The sequence below is a fragment of the Sciurus carolinensis genome, chromosome 1 (genome assembly GCF_902686445.1).
Source record: "Sciurus carolinensis chromosome 1, mSciCar1.2, whole genome shotgun sequence".
Taxonomy (NCBI): Eukaryota; Metazoa; Chordata; class Mammalia; order Rodentia; family Sciuridae; genus Sciurus; species Sciurus carolinensis.
In genome coordinates, this window is record NC_062213.1 from 102781680 (window position 1) to 102796218 (window position 14539).

General features: G+C 37.1%; 1 protein-coding gene and 1 long non-coding RNA gene across 3 annotated transcripts in view; one reads left to right on the plus strand and one right to left on the minus strand.

The window, feature by feature from the left end:
- LOC124992128 (uncharacterized) overlaps window positions 1-7239 on the minus strand; it is an 86589-nt gene extending 79350 nt beyond the window's left edge. The window contains exon 1 of the long non-coding RNA XR_007110093.1: window positions 7186-7239. This is a non-coding gene — a long non-coding RNA (uncharacterized LOC124992128). The remainder of the gene's footprint in view (window positions 1-7185) is intronic.
- The window catches only part of Wars2 (tryptophanyl tRNA synthetase 2, mitochondrial), a 74420-nt gene continuing 66836 nt past the window's right edge, over window positions 6956-14539 (plus strand). For both annotated transcript variants that reach the window (XM_047562976.1, XM_047562977.1), the window contains exon 1: window positions 6956-7045. In XM_047562976.1, the coding sequence (XP_047418932.1) occupies window positions 6956-7045 (90 nt within the window). The remainder of the gene's footprint in view (window positions 7046-14539) is intronic.

Here is a 14539-nt window from a genome sequence, read left to right on the forward strand (position 1 = left end):
TCAATCACAATTTGCTTCAATTCCTTTAACACTAGACTATCCAAGACAGAGTTTCTGGATTTTCTGCAGATTAATGTTGTAGTAACTAAAGAATCATTCAGGTCCCAGTGGAATCATATATCAAAATGAGAGGGCAGTTTCAGTCTGTCAGTCTGTAGGAGTATTTCCAGAGTACTGGGGGATGTTGGATTCAAAAAACCACATAATACATAAGCATAAGTTTATACAGTGAAAATCTAGAAGAAACTTTGGGAACCATCTTGCTTCTTATTGCCTCAATCCTCCAAAGGGAGTTCACCCTATTCCATGCACAACTGATAAGGACGGATCCTCAAAAAGAGATGCTGGCCAGCAAGAACTCAACAATAAGTAGACAGATGATGCAAGGACAAGAGCTAGATTCAGAAATCATATCTTCACACAGTGTTTATATAAATTGTGCTTTGAATAATTTCCTTAGGAATTATTTTACCCACCACAGGAATGCTATTCCCTCCCACAGGGATTTGACCAAACAGAAAGGGAAACATAATGGAGGAAGAGTAGCAATTTAGATTTATATATAAAACATTAGTGGGAATCTAAGTAATAACCCCCAAGTAATCAGAATATTTTATGCACTCTGATTTTTAGTGGAAAGAGCAAACCACAAGAAAGTAAGCATCTATCAGAGAATTTTTAAATGTGTCCAGGGTTTATCTTAGGCTCAAACCCCCATCCCCCACCAAATTCCCTATACTATCTTTAACATATCCCTCTGCACACCCCTTTTTCCTCTGCATGTGTTCATTTGTTCATTTAGTCAATCTGCCAGTATTTACTGAGCGGGAGCTCAATAATGGTTTTGATGTGCCAGATACTCTGCTAAGTCCAAGATGGGGAAGGCCCTGACTTTCAGAAGTTTAATGCCTAATTAGAAAATTATCCTAAGAAGATTTAATTTTTTTTTCTATTTTTCAGTTACATTTCTAGTCCAGATCCACATCTACAATTTTTCATCCTGTTCTGTACTTTTGAGGTAGGGGGAGGGACTAAACCTTACGGGCCTGATAAATCACGATCCTTTGCCTTAAAGTTCAACAAATGGGAAGAAACAAAAAGCAGAGGATCAGATAGTGAGAGGAGGATTTACCCTCCCCCACCTCCACACACACCTTGTGCCCCACACCTGCCATGCTGTGGGTGGACAGGCACCTCTCCTGAAGACTTATTAAGTAGCCTTCTCCAAGGACTCTCTCATTAGGCTAGCAGCTATCATACAAGTCCTTGTGATTGCCAGTTACCAAATAATAATTTGAGAATTTCTGAGGAAAAACTAGCTAGGAGCTCAGAGAACTTCTACCTAATGTAGCTAGAAAGAATGAAGACAGGGCAAGATATTTTTTCTACCGAAACTTTGAAAAGAGATCTGTGGGTGGCCATTCATGCTCACGGTTGACTGAGAAATTTCATATTCTTTTTCGTGAACCTAAATATGCCATGGCAGGATGAGAAGCAGGGCAAATTTATTTGGTTGAGTGTAGCTGCCTGGTACAGTCTTGAGAAAAATTCTCAGACCCTTCTCAATATCAGTATCTTAGTATCCTCCACAGAAATGGGGTCAGCAGATACATACTGACATGTGAATCCTAATTATAACAGCATTTCTGCATTTCTAAACACTTTAAATTAGAATATATCAAAAACCCATTTCTAGAACCATAAGAGTTATAATGCATGTCATCCCATCTTCCTAGTTTTTCACTCATTCTACATATAAGGGGCATATGAAGGTTAAATAGTTCTCTGAGATCAATAATGGGGCTCGCATGAAGATTTTTTCCAAGTTTATGCTCAGTTCTATTTATTAAGGAGAAAAAGTGAAGATAAATATAGTTGATCATAGTGGTCAGTGAGTTTTGGGAAGTCCAGTGAAATCTGACTGACTAAAATGGAATATGACCTTGACAGTGAGGTTAGTACTTTATTTTTAGAGGGATCAGAACATATTTTGCTCGTTTTTTTTTGGGTGCTGGGGATCGAACCCAGGGCCTTGTGCTTACAAGGCAAGCACTCTACCGACTGAGCTATCTCCCCAGCCCCTTGCTCGTTTTTTAGAAAGATCAACATCTAAACATGTATGACTTTCAGTAGTCACAGCGAGAATCTTAGAATCACACCAGATAGACAGGTAGATAATGTAGTCTGATCAAACAGACAAAACAGAAAAGAGCCTATCTAAAAGCCATTCTGGGAAGTTTTTTAAAGACCTTACTGAAAAGTTCTCTATGTAAAAGACAAATTTGGTAGTGGGAAGCCTGTTCCCCCCAGTTATGAACTACCTGGGAACTAAGGCTGATTAAAAAATACAATGTGGGCAGAGAGCATATAGATTTTTGTCTTTAGGGCCACATCATCTGGAAAAGATATACCATGCACAAAGACAACCAAGTAAAATACTCTTAAAAGTGCAATTTTGCTAATTTTAAAGTATCATTTCCTCCATGGAACAATATGTCTTAAGACTGAAGGATGGGGAGCATTGAAAGTACTCTTATAATTTTCCAAAATTGTTCTATTGTAGATCCACACTTAAGGGAGCAAGTCACTCACTGTCCTGTTTAAAGACCTGTTCTCTAATGTTGAAATGGTTGTTTCAAAAAAAGAGTATGAAGGAGAAAACAGGAAACATTAACAAGAACCTCAAGGCCTGCAACATTCCTATATAATCCAGTTTCCTCTTGGTGCTGCATAATAAAGACTCTACAATTAATAGAGTCAGTTTTCTGAAGATTAATGCACACCAATTATTCACTTGGGTCTGCCCCATCTTTATCTACCCTCACCACCTCCTGCTAACCCCAACTGAAATGTCTTCATTGTGTTAGGAGTGAGTAAAACTTTTCAAGGCAAGGAGTTGAATCCGGTAACACAACCCTTTAATTCTAGGGAAAATGGTACTCTGAGAAAAAAAAAAAAACACATTTTGCTATTCATAGCCTTTGTCTCTTCTGTTTTTGTAAGTGACATCTTCTGAAAGAAAGGGATAGTGATGCCTCCCTTAAAACTGCTAAGTCATCTTTCCAAATGCAAGACAAGCCTTCTGTTACTGTTCTCACCCTAAGATGTTCACTCTAAGATAATCTGCACTCTCTAAGAGGAAAAGGGTGTCTTTTTATATTAGGGATGGAGAGGCAAGCATCAGCTCTTTTTAAAAGGAGGTATTTACTTGTTCTAACGCTGAAGTCTGACAAAGATGTCACTTTCTGTGAAACCTTTTCCCACTTGGACCATCCCTTGCCACAACTTCTTCAGTTTTACAGTGGTGTCACTAAAAAATAGAGCACTCATCTGGGGACTGAGGTATCTCCTATTTCTGCTTGTATTTGTTGTTTAGTTTGGGTCAAATTAGTATCTGCGGACCAGGTTCATCAACTATAAAGACTGTTTTTAGCCAGGTGTGGTGGTCCACGCTACATTCCCAGAGGTTCAGGAGGCTGAGGCAGGAGGATCCCAAGTTCAGAGACAGCCTCAGCAACTTAGCAAGGTCCTAAGAACTTAGGGAGACCCTGTCTGTATAAAATAAAATAGGCTGGGGATGTGGCTTAGTGATTAAGTGCCTCTGGGTTCAATCCCTAGTACCAAAAAAAAAAAAAAGAGATCACTATTAGTGCAACACTTACATCTCAATTCACTTATGTTATTCCACTTCCCAAAAACAGTCATGGTAAAATAAGGTCATTAAACACAGTGGTGCATCATTTAAATGACACAGTTGGAGAGAGGTATTTCATAAGTGAATTTCCCATAGAACCAAATTTACCCTTGTATTAGATAGTTTTTAAGTGTTAAATTAACCATAAAATGAGCAGTAGAACCAGAGTTAAGCCAAAGCTGAAAAAGAATCACCACCAAATCATTACAGTTTCCCACACACTTTAATGACTCTCAGAAGTTATCTCCCTTAAGGATAGAATCCCACTGACAACTGCCTCACTTTGACTTGGCCCCTTCAAATGGGTCCAGCATATGATGGCATGGCCAGAGCTCTGCAGTTGTACCCTAGGATTATAAAAAGAAAGGTTCCATCCATTCTGGAGTCTCCTCTGTTAGAAAAACACATTCAATATAAATGAAAGGTCAGGGGTGAGTAGATTGTGCTTCAAGTAAGTTTTGAATACAATTGCCATCTAGTTTTTGCAGTCTGCAAAATTCTTCTTTAAGTGAATAAATGTGTAGGGCAAAACTCTCCATTTACCTTGATCAGCATCTAACACCAACCTGACACTTAGAATTAAATTAGAGAAACAAAACTGGATACTTTGAGACTTGAGGGCTGATTATACTATGAGAGCTAAAAGTGGATTTAAACTCTTTTCTTATCCCACTTAAATCTAACTAGGTATAAACTCTCCATTACTGAGGAATAGAGGTGTGTCTGCAGAAGTGGAGGGTCCCCTTGATGTTCTTGGACAAGGAAACCTAATCCTTTTTTTCTGACACACATGGTTGCAATAGAAACCATTCCTCAATTGCCAGTCTGGTTTTAATCTGGTGTTTCTAGCGAGGGAGGATTTGCAGGGAATGTTAAGAAGAGAACAAAATTACCAGAACTTACTGTAAGTGTTGATGAGAAATCAAATTTTAAACAAGTGTTCAAAACTGTAAGTATGAAGGTATGTGGACACATATAATGTATGCTGTAAGTACAGGACTATAACATTTTGTAATCCTAAGTACATTTAAAGATTGCTTTTAATATAACATTTATATCTCATTTTACTGAAGTATTCAGTTTACTCAAGTGACAGCTGTGGTAAAACCTAATCATTAAACACAGTAAAGCATCATTGAAACAACACTGTTAGAGAATGAGGTATTCCATAAGTGAATTTTCCATGGAACCGAATTTACCACTGTATTATATAAACTTTTAAAATGTTAACAATTTTTTATGGAAACATTCCAAAAGTGTATTATAGAATTTTTCTTTAAAGATAAACTAACATATAATCTTTCTCTGCAGATTCATGGTTACCATTATTTTTTTATTTTTGCAGTACTGAGGGTCAAATTCAGGGCCTCATGAATGATAGCAAAGTGCTCTACCACTGAGTTAATCCCCAGCCCTTTTCTTTAAATTTTCAAACAGGGTCTCACTAAGTTGCTCAAACTGCCCTGGAACTTGTGATCTTCCTGCTCTGGCCTCCCAAATAACTGGGATTACAGGTCTGTGCCACCACACCCAGTTTATGGTTATCTTTATTAGAAATGCTTAAGTTAGCTAAATACATGTATATTGCTCTTAGTTAACAATGGTGACTTTTTGTTCATTCTTTCCCTAATATGAAAATGCTCCTGTGAAAAAGTACAAAACAGAACTAGTATACTTTTGATAGGTCCCGTAACTGTTTCTTCTAGATATTAAATGTACACCAATCTTACATAATAAGTTGTGTAATGTGTTAAAATCAAATTTAGATTTAAAAGGTGTGCCTACTTGGGTTGGGGTTGTGGCTTAGTGGAAGAGCACTTGCTTAGCACATGTGAGGCACTGGGTTTGATCCTCAGCACCACTTACAAATACATAAAATAAAGGTCCATTAACAAATAAAATATATATTAAAAAAAAGATGAGACTACTCTGTGGAAGGCACAGCACTCTTCTAGGTGCTGGGGAGGGTAAGAATTGTAAAATTCTTCTACAGTTATAAAAACTGTATGGTCTGTACCCAAGAAACAACCCAGCTGACTGCCCATTCAAGCCACTAGTTCATCAACATGGTGTGAAATGCCATTTTTTGTTTGCTTCTAATAATGTCTTAAATTTTACAAAATTACTAATTTTTAAAAATCAGAATATTGAGGCAATCAGATTTGTGTTCTGATAAACATACTTTAGTGGGACTGTGTCTTGGAAATATCTTCTATGAAAATATTACCAGTCACATAAGTCTCAGATGGCAAGACCTAGAACTACAGCTTAAGGATATAAAGTGGGTATGCATTTGGCAGCTTTTGCGCTTTTTCGAGTTTCTATCTTGCAATCTGCATGGCTGAGGTTGTCAGAAATCTAGTTTTGCTAACTCCTAGGGTCATATAATCTAATATCTATTAAAACTAGAACTGTAAAATTTGCTACATATATGAATACCAAACATTCAAGGACTTGGTTGATAAAGCTACATTTTACAATGAATATCCTATCTCCTTCCTCCTGGCATCAAACAAAATATACAAAGGAATTCTGAAGAATCTCTTCTGATTATATTTTTACTAATTCTTACTGGAGACTTTTAGGTGCACTAACGGAAGCAGGCCTGTATTGGTGCTTCCTATAATTTAACCCCTATAATTTAATATCTTTCATCAGGTATCACCTTCTTCCTGAAGCAGTCTCTGGACCAGGATGGAGCACCACAGTGCTATCCAAACTTGGTATTTGCTTCTATAATACCTCGTCAGTGTTCATCGTTTGTTTGTTACCCATTAGGCTGTACGTTTCTGGATGTCAAGATACATACGTCTTTCTTTACACCTTCACTAGGCAAAGCTTGCAGACCTAACGAATTAGTAGGCCACATAGGTCTCAAAAAGTCATTTAATAGTCCTCTAAGAAAACTAGGAGCCTTCATTTCTAATGAAACTTTTAAAAAGTTGCCACTGGATGACCAGGATTAACAAAAGCAACTTATTTGACTTTCTTCCCAGTATAAAGCGCTAGTACTTATATAATCAGACTACAATTTATATACCCTAAGATTCTGCCTCAAGGAAGTCTCCACAAAAATGAGGAATCCGGACCACTTCCACCTTGTTCGGAATCCCACCTGGTCGGCAACAGGCACTGGTCCTAGCCGCGGCCTGAGGTCAAACCCAAGGAATGCGCATGCGCAACAAGCGAAAAGCGCGGTGGACTACAACCGGCTCTTTGAACACACGTCATCTTGAACAAGACGGCTCCGCCCTTCTCAAGATGGCGCTGCTCTCAATGCGGAAGGCGCGTGGATGCTGGAGCTTCATCCGGGCACTTCATAAAGGACCTGAACCAGCTCCCGCTCCAAAGGTAACCGAAGTCGATCCTTCTCTCACCGGTTTCCCATCCTATGAACTCACTCTTATCCCCCTTTCTCTCGCTCCACTTACTTCTCTATTCCCGCTTTCTTGGGAGAGTACCCGGCCATTTCTCTTCTAAAATCCACTCACCTATTTCCGCCCGCCTACTCGGAGCGTGGCAACGTTGCAAAGGTACGTGATGACGCAAGGCTCCGGGTGAAAGGAGCGCGCAGCCGCCTGACCATGTGACCTCCTGAGACACTTGCGCAGCGGCTGTTCCTAGGCAACGCGCGAAGCCAGTTTTTGCTGTGACGTTGTTAGAGAGCACACCTGATCATTCCAGTACTGCTCTCTTGCTCATGGTTCCAATGTTTTTCCTTTCTGTCCCCATCTGCAAGGCAGGAGCCAGAGGAGAAATTAGAGAAGGCGTATTGTTAGAACTGGGAAGTTTAGATTGGTACAGCCGTTTGTCCTTCTCTTGCAGTGTGGTATTACACACACACACACACACACACACACACTTTGTTGTTCTTTCTTGTTGACCCTTAGGTCAGACTTTGTGAAAGAATGACAGCAAGTTGCCAAAGTGAGTCGTCCTGTCCTTTGCCTGACAGCACTGCAGTCACTACCGTTCCAGCTTTCCCGTCAATCCGTATTTGGAACTTTATCCTCCTGAGAAAAAAGGGATTGGGGTTACCGTTTCATTCATTCAAAAATTTACTAAACGTCTTCCAAATGCGGACTCAGTAGTAAACGCTTTGACAATATGCTGTCTATGGAGATATACTCTGAAAACTAGAGGGGAATATGAAATTCTGTGATTATTTCCTGACACCTTGCATATTCATTGTCATTAATGTGTAGGTGTGACATGAGGATGTCATAGTGTAACTGGTATGTTCTAAAGAGCACTGGACTGAAAATTAGGAAACAGAGATCCAAGTCTTCATCTGCCACTTGCTAGCTGTGTATATGACAAATCACAATCCCTCTGGGCTTAGTTTCTTTAATAAATCCAGTGGAGTAAGAGGTGGACATGTTAATGTACTTTGGAGCTTTGGAAAATCTATGACTCCAAAAAAAATAAATAAATAAAGCAAAGTAAAGCCAGTGAGAATATATGAAAACCAAGATTTAAGTTCGACTTATTTTTCTAATCATCTCATAAATTACTTAATTTTCCAAACTTCTGTTTTTTTCATTGATGTTAAGCCTTAGAATTCTTGTAAGAATAAAGAACATAATATACTGGAGAGCTCTTTGTCAGCAAACGACTATTCAAATGTTATTTTAAATTTTAGGAAGCAATGTTAGGTAAAACTTGATTCTAATTTACTTCACAAATACTCTTCAAAGTTTGGGAGTTTGATTGTCCAGAACCAGAATTAATCAACTATTTATAGTTAATGTCTTATTAAAATGACTAAGCCTAAAACATAAATTTTCTTTTACTCCAATCTAAAGAATCAATGGTGCCATGAGAGTAGAGAATTAAAGAAGAAAAACAAATTAGAATCCACTAATGATTGCCGAGGGAAAATTAGAACACTAAATCATGATAAATGCTAAAGAAAAAAATCAAACCTCTACTATTATTTCAGTGGCATTAATGAATAGGGTTATTCTTAATCAACTATTAATCTAGCTTGTTTCAAAATGTAGAATTTCAAGAACATATTAGTGTTTACAAATCCTTAATTTAGCTTTGAATAGAGTAAGAATGGGATGTATTTTTTTCTCATGTATAACTATATATCTTTCAGTTCATCATTTTAAATAAATGATGATTTGAAAGGTTAATACAGCCTTTTGAAAGACAAATTGAAAAAACTAACAATAGTGTCCATAGTATGATTACAATATTATGTTTACATATAAATACTTATTTAAATATATGCACCGAAAAAAGAGTTGGAAGGAAACATCATTTTTAACTTTTTTGTTGTGTTTTGTTCTCCCTAAATAGTGGATTAAAAGTAAGTTAAGTTTTCTTTAAGCATTATTTTTCACATATTCTAAATGAATATATATTACTTTTATAATCAGAAAAAAATTTAAAATCATAAATCTCCCTACAAACCTGTAGTCATTAATACTGTTTGTGGTACTTTAGGTTTCTAAGAGGGATACTTGTCCTATGGTGCTGTTATTAAAATGGCCTCAGAAAGGACTACTAAAAATTTATGGCCACTTTTCCTGTGCGTATCTTCTTTTTCTCTCGAAAAGCTTCCTTTGAAGTCAAAGGGATTTTGTGAACAGATGCAGAAATATGTGAAGGAAGAATTGGATTCTTAAGCCAGATGCATTAGACATTTTTATGATATCTCATAACCTTTGTGGAAAACAAAAAAATATTTTGCAAGACTATATTATAATAGATAGAAATATGTATTTATAATGTGGATGATTTTATCAATAGCCAAGAAATAGCTGTTACTTATTATTGATTTGGTCTCTGCACCTACCCCCTGAGGTGGAAAGCAAAAGTGGATGAGTCACAGTGCTGCTCTGTTGGAAACCGCCACTGATAAGAGTATTTGATTCTTAAGTCATTTTAATGTTTTGGAGAATGTTTATTTTTTATTTTGGGGGTATTGGGAATTTAACCTAGGGGCACTTTACCACTGAGCAACATCTCCCAGCCCTATTTAGTTTTTATTTTGAGACAGGTTCTCATTAAGTTGCTTAGAGCCTTGCTGAGTTGTTGAGGTGGCCTTCAACTTGTGATTCTCTTTTCTCTGCCTCCCAATTGTCTCTTGCATAAAAAACTTGGCATTGGTGATCTTTATGGTAAATGCAGGGTTTTGTTCAGATTAGGGAGAGATGGGCTGGGATGTATCTCAGTGGTAGAGCAATTGTCTAACATGCAAAAGGCCCTGAATTTCATCTCCTGTACTGGGGGAAAAAAAAAAGTATGTGTGTGTTGCGGGTGTGGGGGAGTTGTTCAGGAATAACAGTGTATTACACCATACTCATTGTGGGATGTCTACAATTTATGTGAAAATGGTTTATTTTGCCAGGTGTTGCTTGACAGAAAACTGTTGAAATCTGACAAGATGAGAGTAGTCACAGAATCAGAGGAATGAAAATCTGACATGTTTTATTTAAATGCTGGTGATATTAGGTAAATTTAAGCCTGTCATCGTTGGGCAAACACAAGATTCGTACTTCTTTAAGCACTAATTCATGATTGTATTGTGCAAAGAGTGAAATATTGTTGGTTAGTGGATTTTTGTGAGAATATTTATAATCATTCAGTTAAAGTATAAAATGTCCACATTGTAATGCAGTTGAACAACATGCTTCATTATTAGCTATCCTTAGCCTAGGTTTGGTCAGTAGTAACATACTATTTCTGCTGTTAATGATCTCTAAGTGTAGCCATTAGATGAAGGAATAATGTCTAAAAATAGGTACTACATTAAATATCTGTGTTTAATCTTCACTACAAGTCTTTTAAAACTTTTTTATTTTAATGTAATTTCATACTTAAAAAGTTGCAAAATTAGCCCAGGAAATTTCTGTGTACCCTTTACCAAACTTTGTCTTGCATAATCATAACGTAATTGCCAAACCCAAAAAATTAATATTGATGCAGTACTATTAATTCAGCTATAGACCTAATTTACAATTCACTAGTTTTCCTACTCATCATTTTCCTGGTCCAGGATCAAATCCAGGATCCTATATTGCATTTAGTTGCCAAGTCTTCTTCAATCTATGACATTTCTTCAGTCTTTCATGACCTTGGCACTTTTGAAGAGTACTGGCCAATTATTTTGTAGAATGTCTCTCAATGGATTTTTCCATTGATTCCTCATGATTACACTGAGCTCATGGATTTTGGCAATAATACACAGAAGAGATGTTGTTCATAACAAGGCTTTACAGCAGATATTAAACATGAGGAAACAGGCTTTAGTTAAGTAAGTTGTTCAATGTAATAGTTAATGAATGATGAACTTGGGATAGTAGATTTTACTTTGGGGATTTCATTCCATATTTTGCAATTACTGTTTATTGTAGGTTTATGTGATCCTAAGAACATTTAATTGTGGTAGTGTTCTCAGTGATATTTCCCCTAGCTCTTCTCTGCCCATATTGTCCAGGCAACATACAACATGAGCTAATCAGAAGGGAAACCTTTCAGGAGCTGCCAGTTTGATCAGGCTACTTTGTGTTTTTCTTTAATGGGTGTTGTATGAGTCTACCCTCCAACTCCTTTTCATCTCAATCAGTGAGTCCATTTGTTTAAAATGCCCTTTAGATTGGTTGCCCATTTAAACTTAGTTTATATAAATACTAGTATTTCAGGTTTTTAAAAAATATCTCTGAGCAACAAATGAAAATTACTGAGGGTGAATGCTGAAAATATAGAGGAGCAGTAGATAAATGCTCGGGATTTATGCTAGCATCTCTGATGGCATCCACAGCTAGGAAGTGCTGCCGCTCACAGAAGAATTGTCTGTGGAAGCTGATACAAATCAAACACACACACACACACACACACACACACACACATTTTGTGCACTTACCCCCTGAGGTACAAAGCAAAAGTGGATGAGTCATAGTGGTGCTCTGTTAGACACTGCCACTGATAGAGTATTATGATTCTTAAGTTATTTTAATGTTTTGGAGAATTTCATAAAACAATTATCTTGCACCGAAAAACTTACTTCTCTATATCTTTCAGGAAAGGAACTAACATTTCACTAATACCTGTTACGCGCTATAGCCTCATGATATGTGCTATACATGCTTTATCTTCTTCTTCCAATGATCTTGTAAATAGTATTCTACCAATTTTATAAAAACAGAAATTAAAAAAAGATTAGGGAATTTTCTCTAGTCACAGAGCAAGTAAAGAGCAGTGCCAGGATCCCACTCCAGTTTGCCTGGGCTTTTCCTACTTGATCAGTAGTCAGCTTTTACCAAAGAAATGTTGCAGGAACCCCTGTTAGAACATGAAAGCTCACCTTTTCTGTATAAGAAGTGGAGGAGTATCTACCATGTGCTTGTTTGATTTCTTTCTCTCCATTTCCCTGACACACAACCCAGGGTTCCCTGAGGTTGTACTACACAGTCTTGAATTGCTTGCTTGCTTGGTTTTTTGAGGGGATTGAACCCCAGGACACTTTATCACTGAACTGTATTCTCAGTCCTTTTTATTTTTTTGATTTTTTGAGACAGGGTCTCACTAAGTAGCTGAAGCTGGCCTCAAATTTGCTATCCTCCTGCTTCAGCCTCCCAAATTGCTGGGATTACAGTTTTTCACCACTGTGCCCTGCCAGTCTTGGATTCATAAGATGTACTTTGAAAAACACTGCAGGACCCCACATGATAGATGAATTATTTTCAAGAAGTTGCCCTGCAAATTAATGGTTTGGGGGTATTTACTTTGATATGCATGTGTTTTATAACTAAAATGTAATCATCTGCATATCTTTAGCTACATGAGTATAGGAAATAAAAGCAAACTATTTTTCTTCCCTCTTCCTGCTTTCATTACTTTCTTTTTTCTTACAGCTTACTTTTACATAGTGTGCTGATCTTTGTGCATAAAAACGATGGTACAGAGTCACTCTCAGTCAGTGTAACTAGTCTGGCCTCCAGCCTCCTCACAAATGGCACTTATTCCACTTCTGCTCTTGATTCTATTCTACCACTACCACTCTGGAGTTTCTCTTCTAAAGACCTAAGACCTGTCTTCCTCCTAAATTTCCAAAGGAAAAATGTATTCATTTAGGCTAGAAGCCACTCTGCCATAGTGTGAGACACTAGCTGCAGAAAGACAATTTATAGGCACAGAGATGATACACTGACTCCAGCTGGACTTAATTTAATTCTGGCATTTACAATTTTCTCTCTATATCATTTCTTAGTGATATCCTATCTTTTATTGCCAGTCGGGGGCATAATACTTTTTCTTAATTTCCCTGCTTCCTGAACAAAGCAAGGTCATATCTAGGTCTTTGCACTGCCTTATCATTTGAGTTATACTGGTCCTCTAATCATTTACCAAAATTCATCTATTGCTCTTTTTTCTTGGCATACTTTTTTCTTGGCACACATTTTCCTCCTCTTTTCTTCTTTTTCCTCTTCCTCTTTTCCTCTTCCTCCTTCTTTTCCTCCTCCTTCTCCTCTTCCTCCTTCTTTTCCTCCTCCTCCTTCTCCTCTTTCTTTTGAGCTACCTTCCACTTCCAATTAAACTTCCTTCTTGGCTAACAATCTTTTTTACTGCCCCTTTGCCTCCCCAAAATCGAAGTTCAGCCAACTCGATTTCTAACCTGAAGACTCACAACTTGGTCTTTTAACATCCCTTGCTGTCTATGCCAGGACACTAATTTGCATTCAGGGCTGTCCATTTATCCTCTTGTTTTGACTGTGAGTCATTATAGTATCAGACAACTCCACTGAGGATAGAACCCTGAATGACTTTGGTTATGTTATTTTTTGTCCCCTTTTCTTGGGATGATAATTGTAGATTTTTCATCAAGATAGCTGGAATTATAAATAAAATAACAGACCCTCACCTTGTAAAATATTTTCCAGTGGAATTTTTGCCCTTCATTTATAATATCATATTCTAATATAGTACGTCATACTTTCCAAAACGCCCCACATATTCTCATTTAATTCTGAGGATAACATACAAAGTTTCACTATTTAACCATCTAAAATTTTTACTTACTGATTAAACTTTCATTGTGCCTTTCTCTCATCAGTTCTGTAATGTAATGATGACAAATCTAAATATGTAAATATTAGTGTTCTTTCGTGTTTTAATTCACTGGGTATTATTCTATTTTCATTTAAATTAGTTTAATTTTTAATTCGGTCTTGGATCCTGGTATGATAGAAATGTGATCATTTCAGTTGTTACTAAACACGATGATAATGGGGGAAAGGGTCAGGTGTAATAATAGTAAATATTCATTGAATGATTGCCATATGCCAAGCATAGTTTGAAGCACCTGATGTGCATTATTAGCTCTTTTAATTCTCACAATTTGACTAGGTAGGTGCTAATATTAACTATTTTACAGATGAGGATACTGGGAGGCTACATGACCCACCCAAGATCATGTAACTAGCAAGTGTCAGAGCCAAGATGTAAACCTAGTTAGCCTGATTTCAAACTCTGTGCACTAACTATAATAAAATGTCTGCAAAGCCTGAAACAAATTACATATGTTAATTTGCTGATAATTGCCTTGCAACTTTCAAATCTGTTCCTGAAAACCATTCATATATCTTGCTATGGTGACATGCAGAGTAGAAATTACAAATCATCCTTTGTTGTTGCTGTTCTTATGGTCTTGTTTGGCTAGTTGAATTATGAGAAAGGAGCAAAACTGTCTTGTAAATTTATCTCTATGTCTCCATTTGGCTACTGCCACTAAGATTACTGCAAATAATATAAGGCTTTTAACACATGAGTCCCCAGGTGCATGTAGAAAGTTCTATTTATACACAGTCCATAGCTGGAAGGTCAATTTGGGCA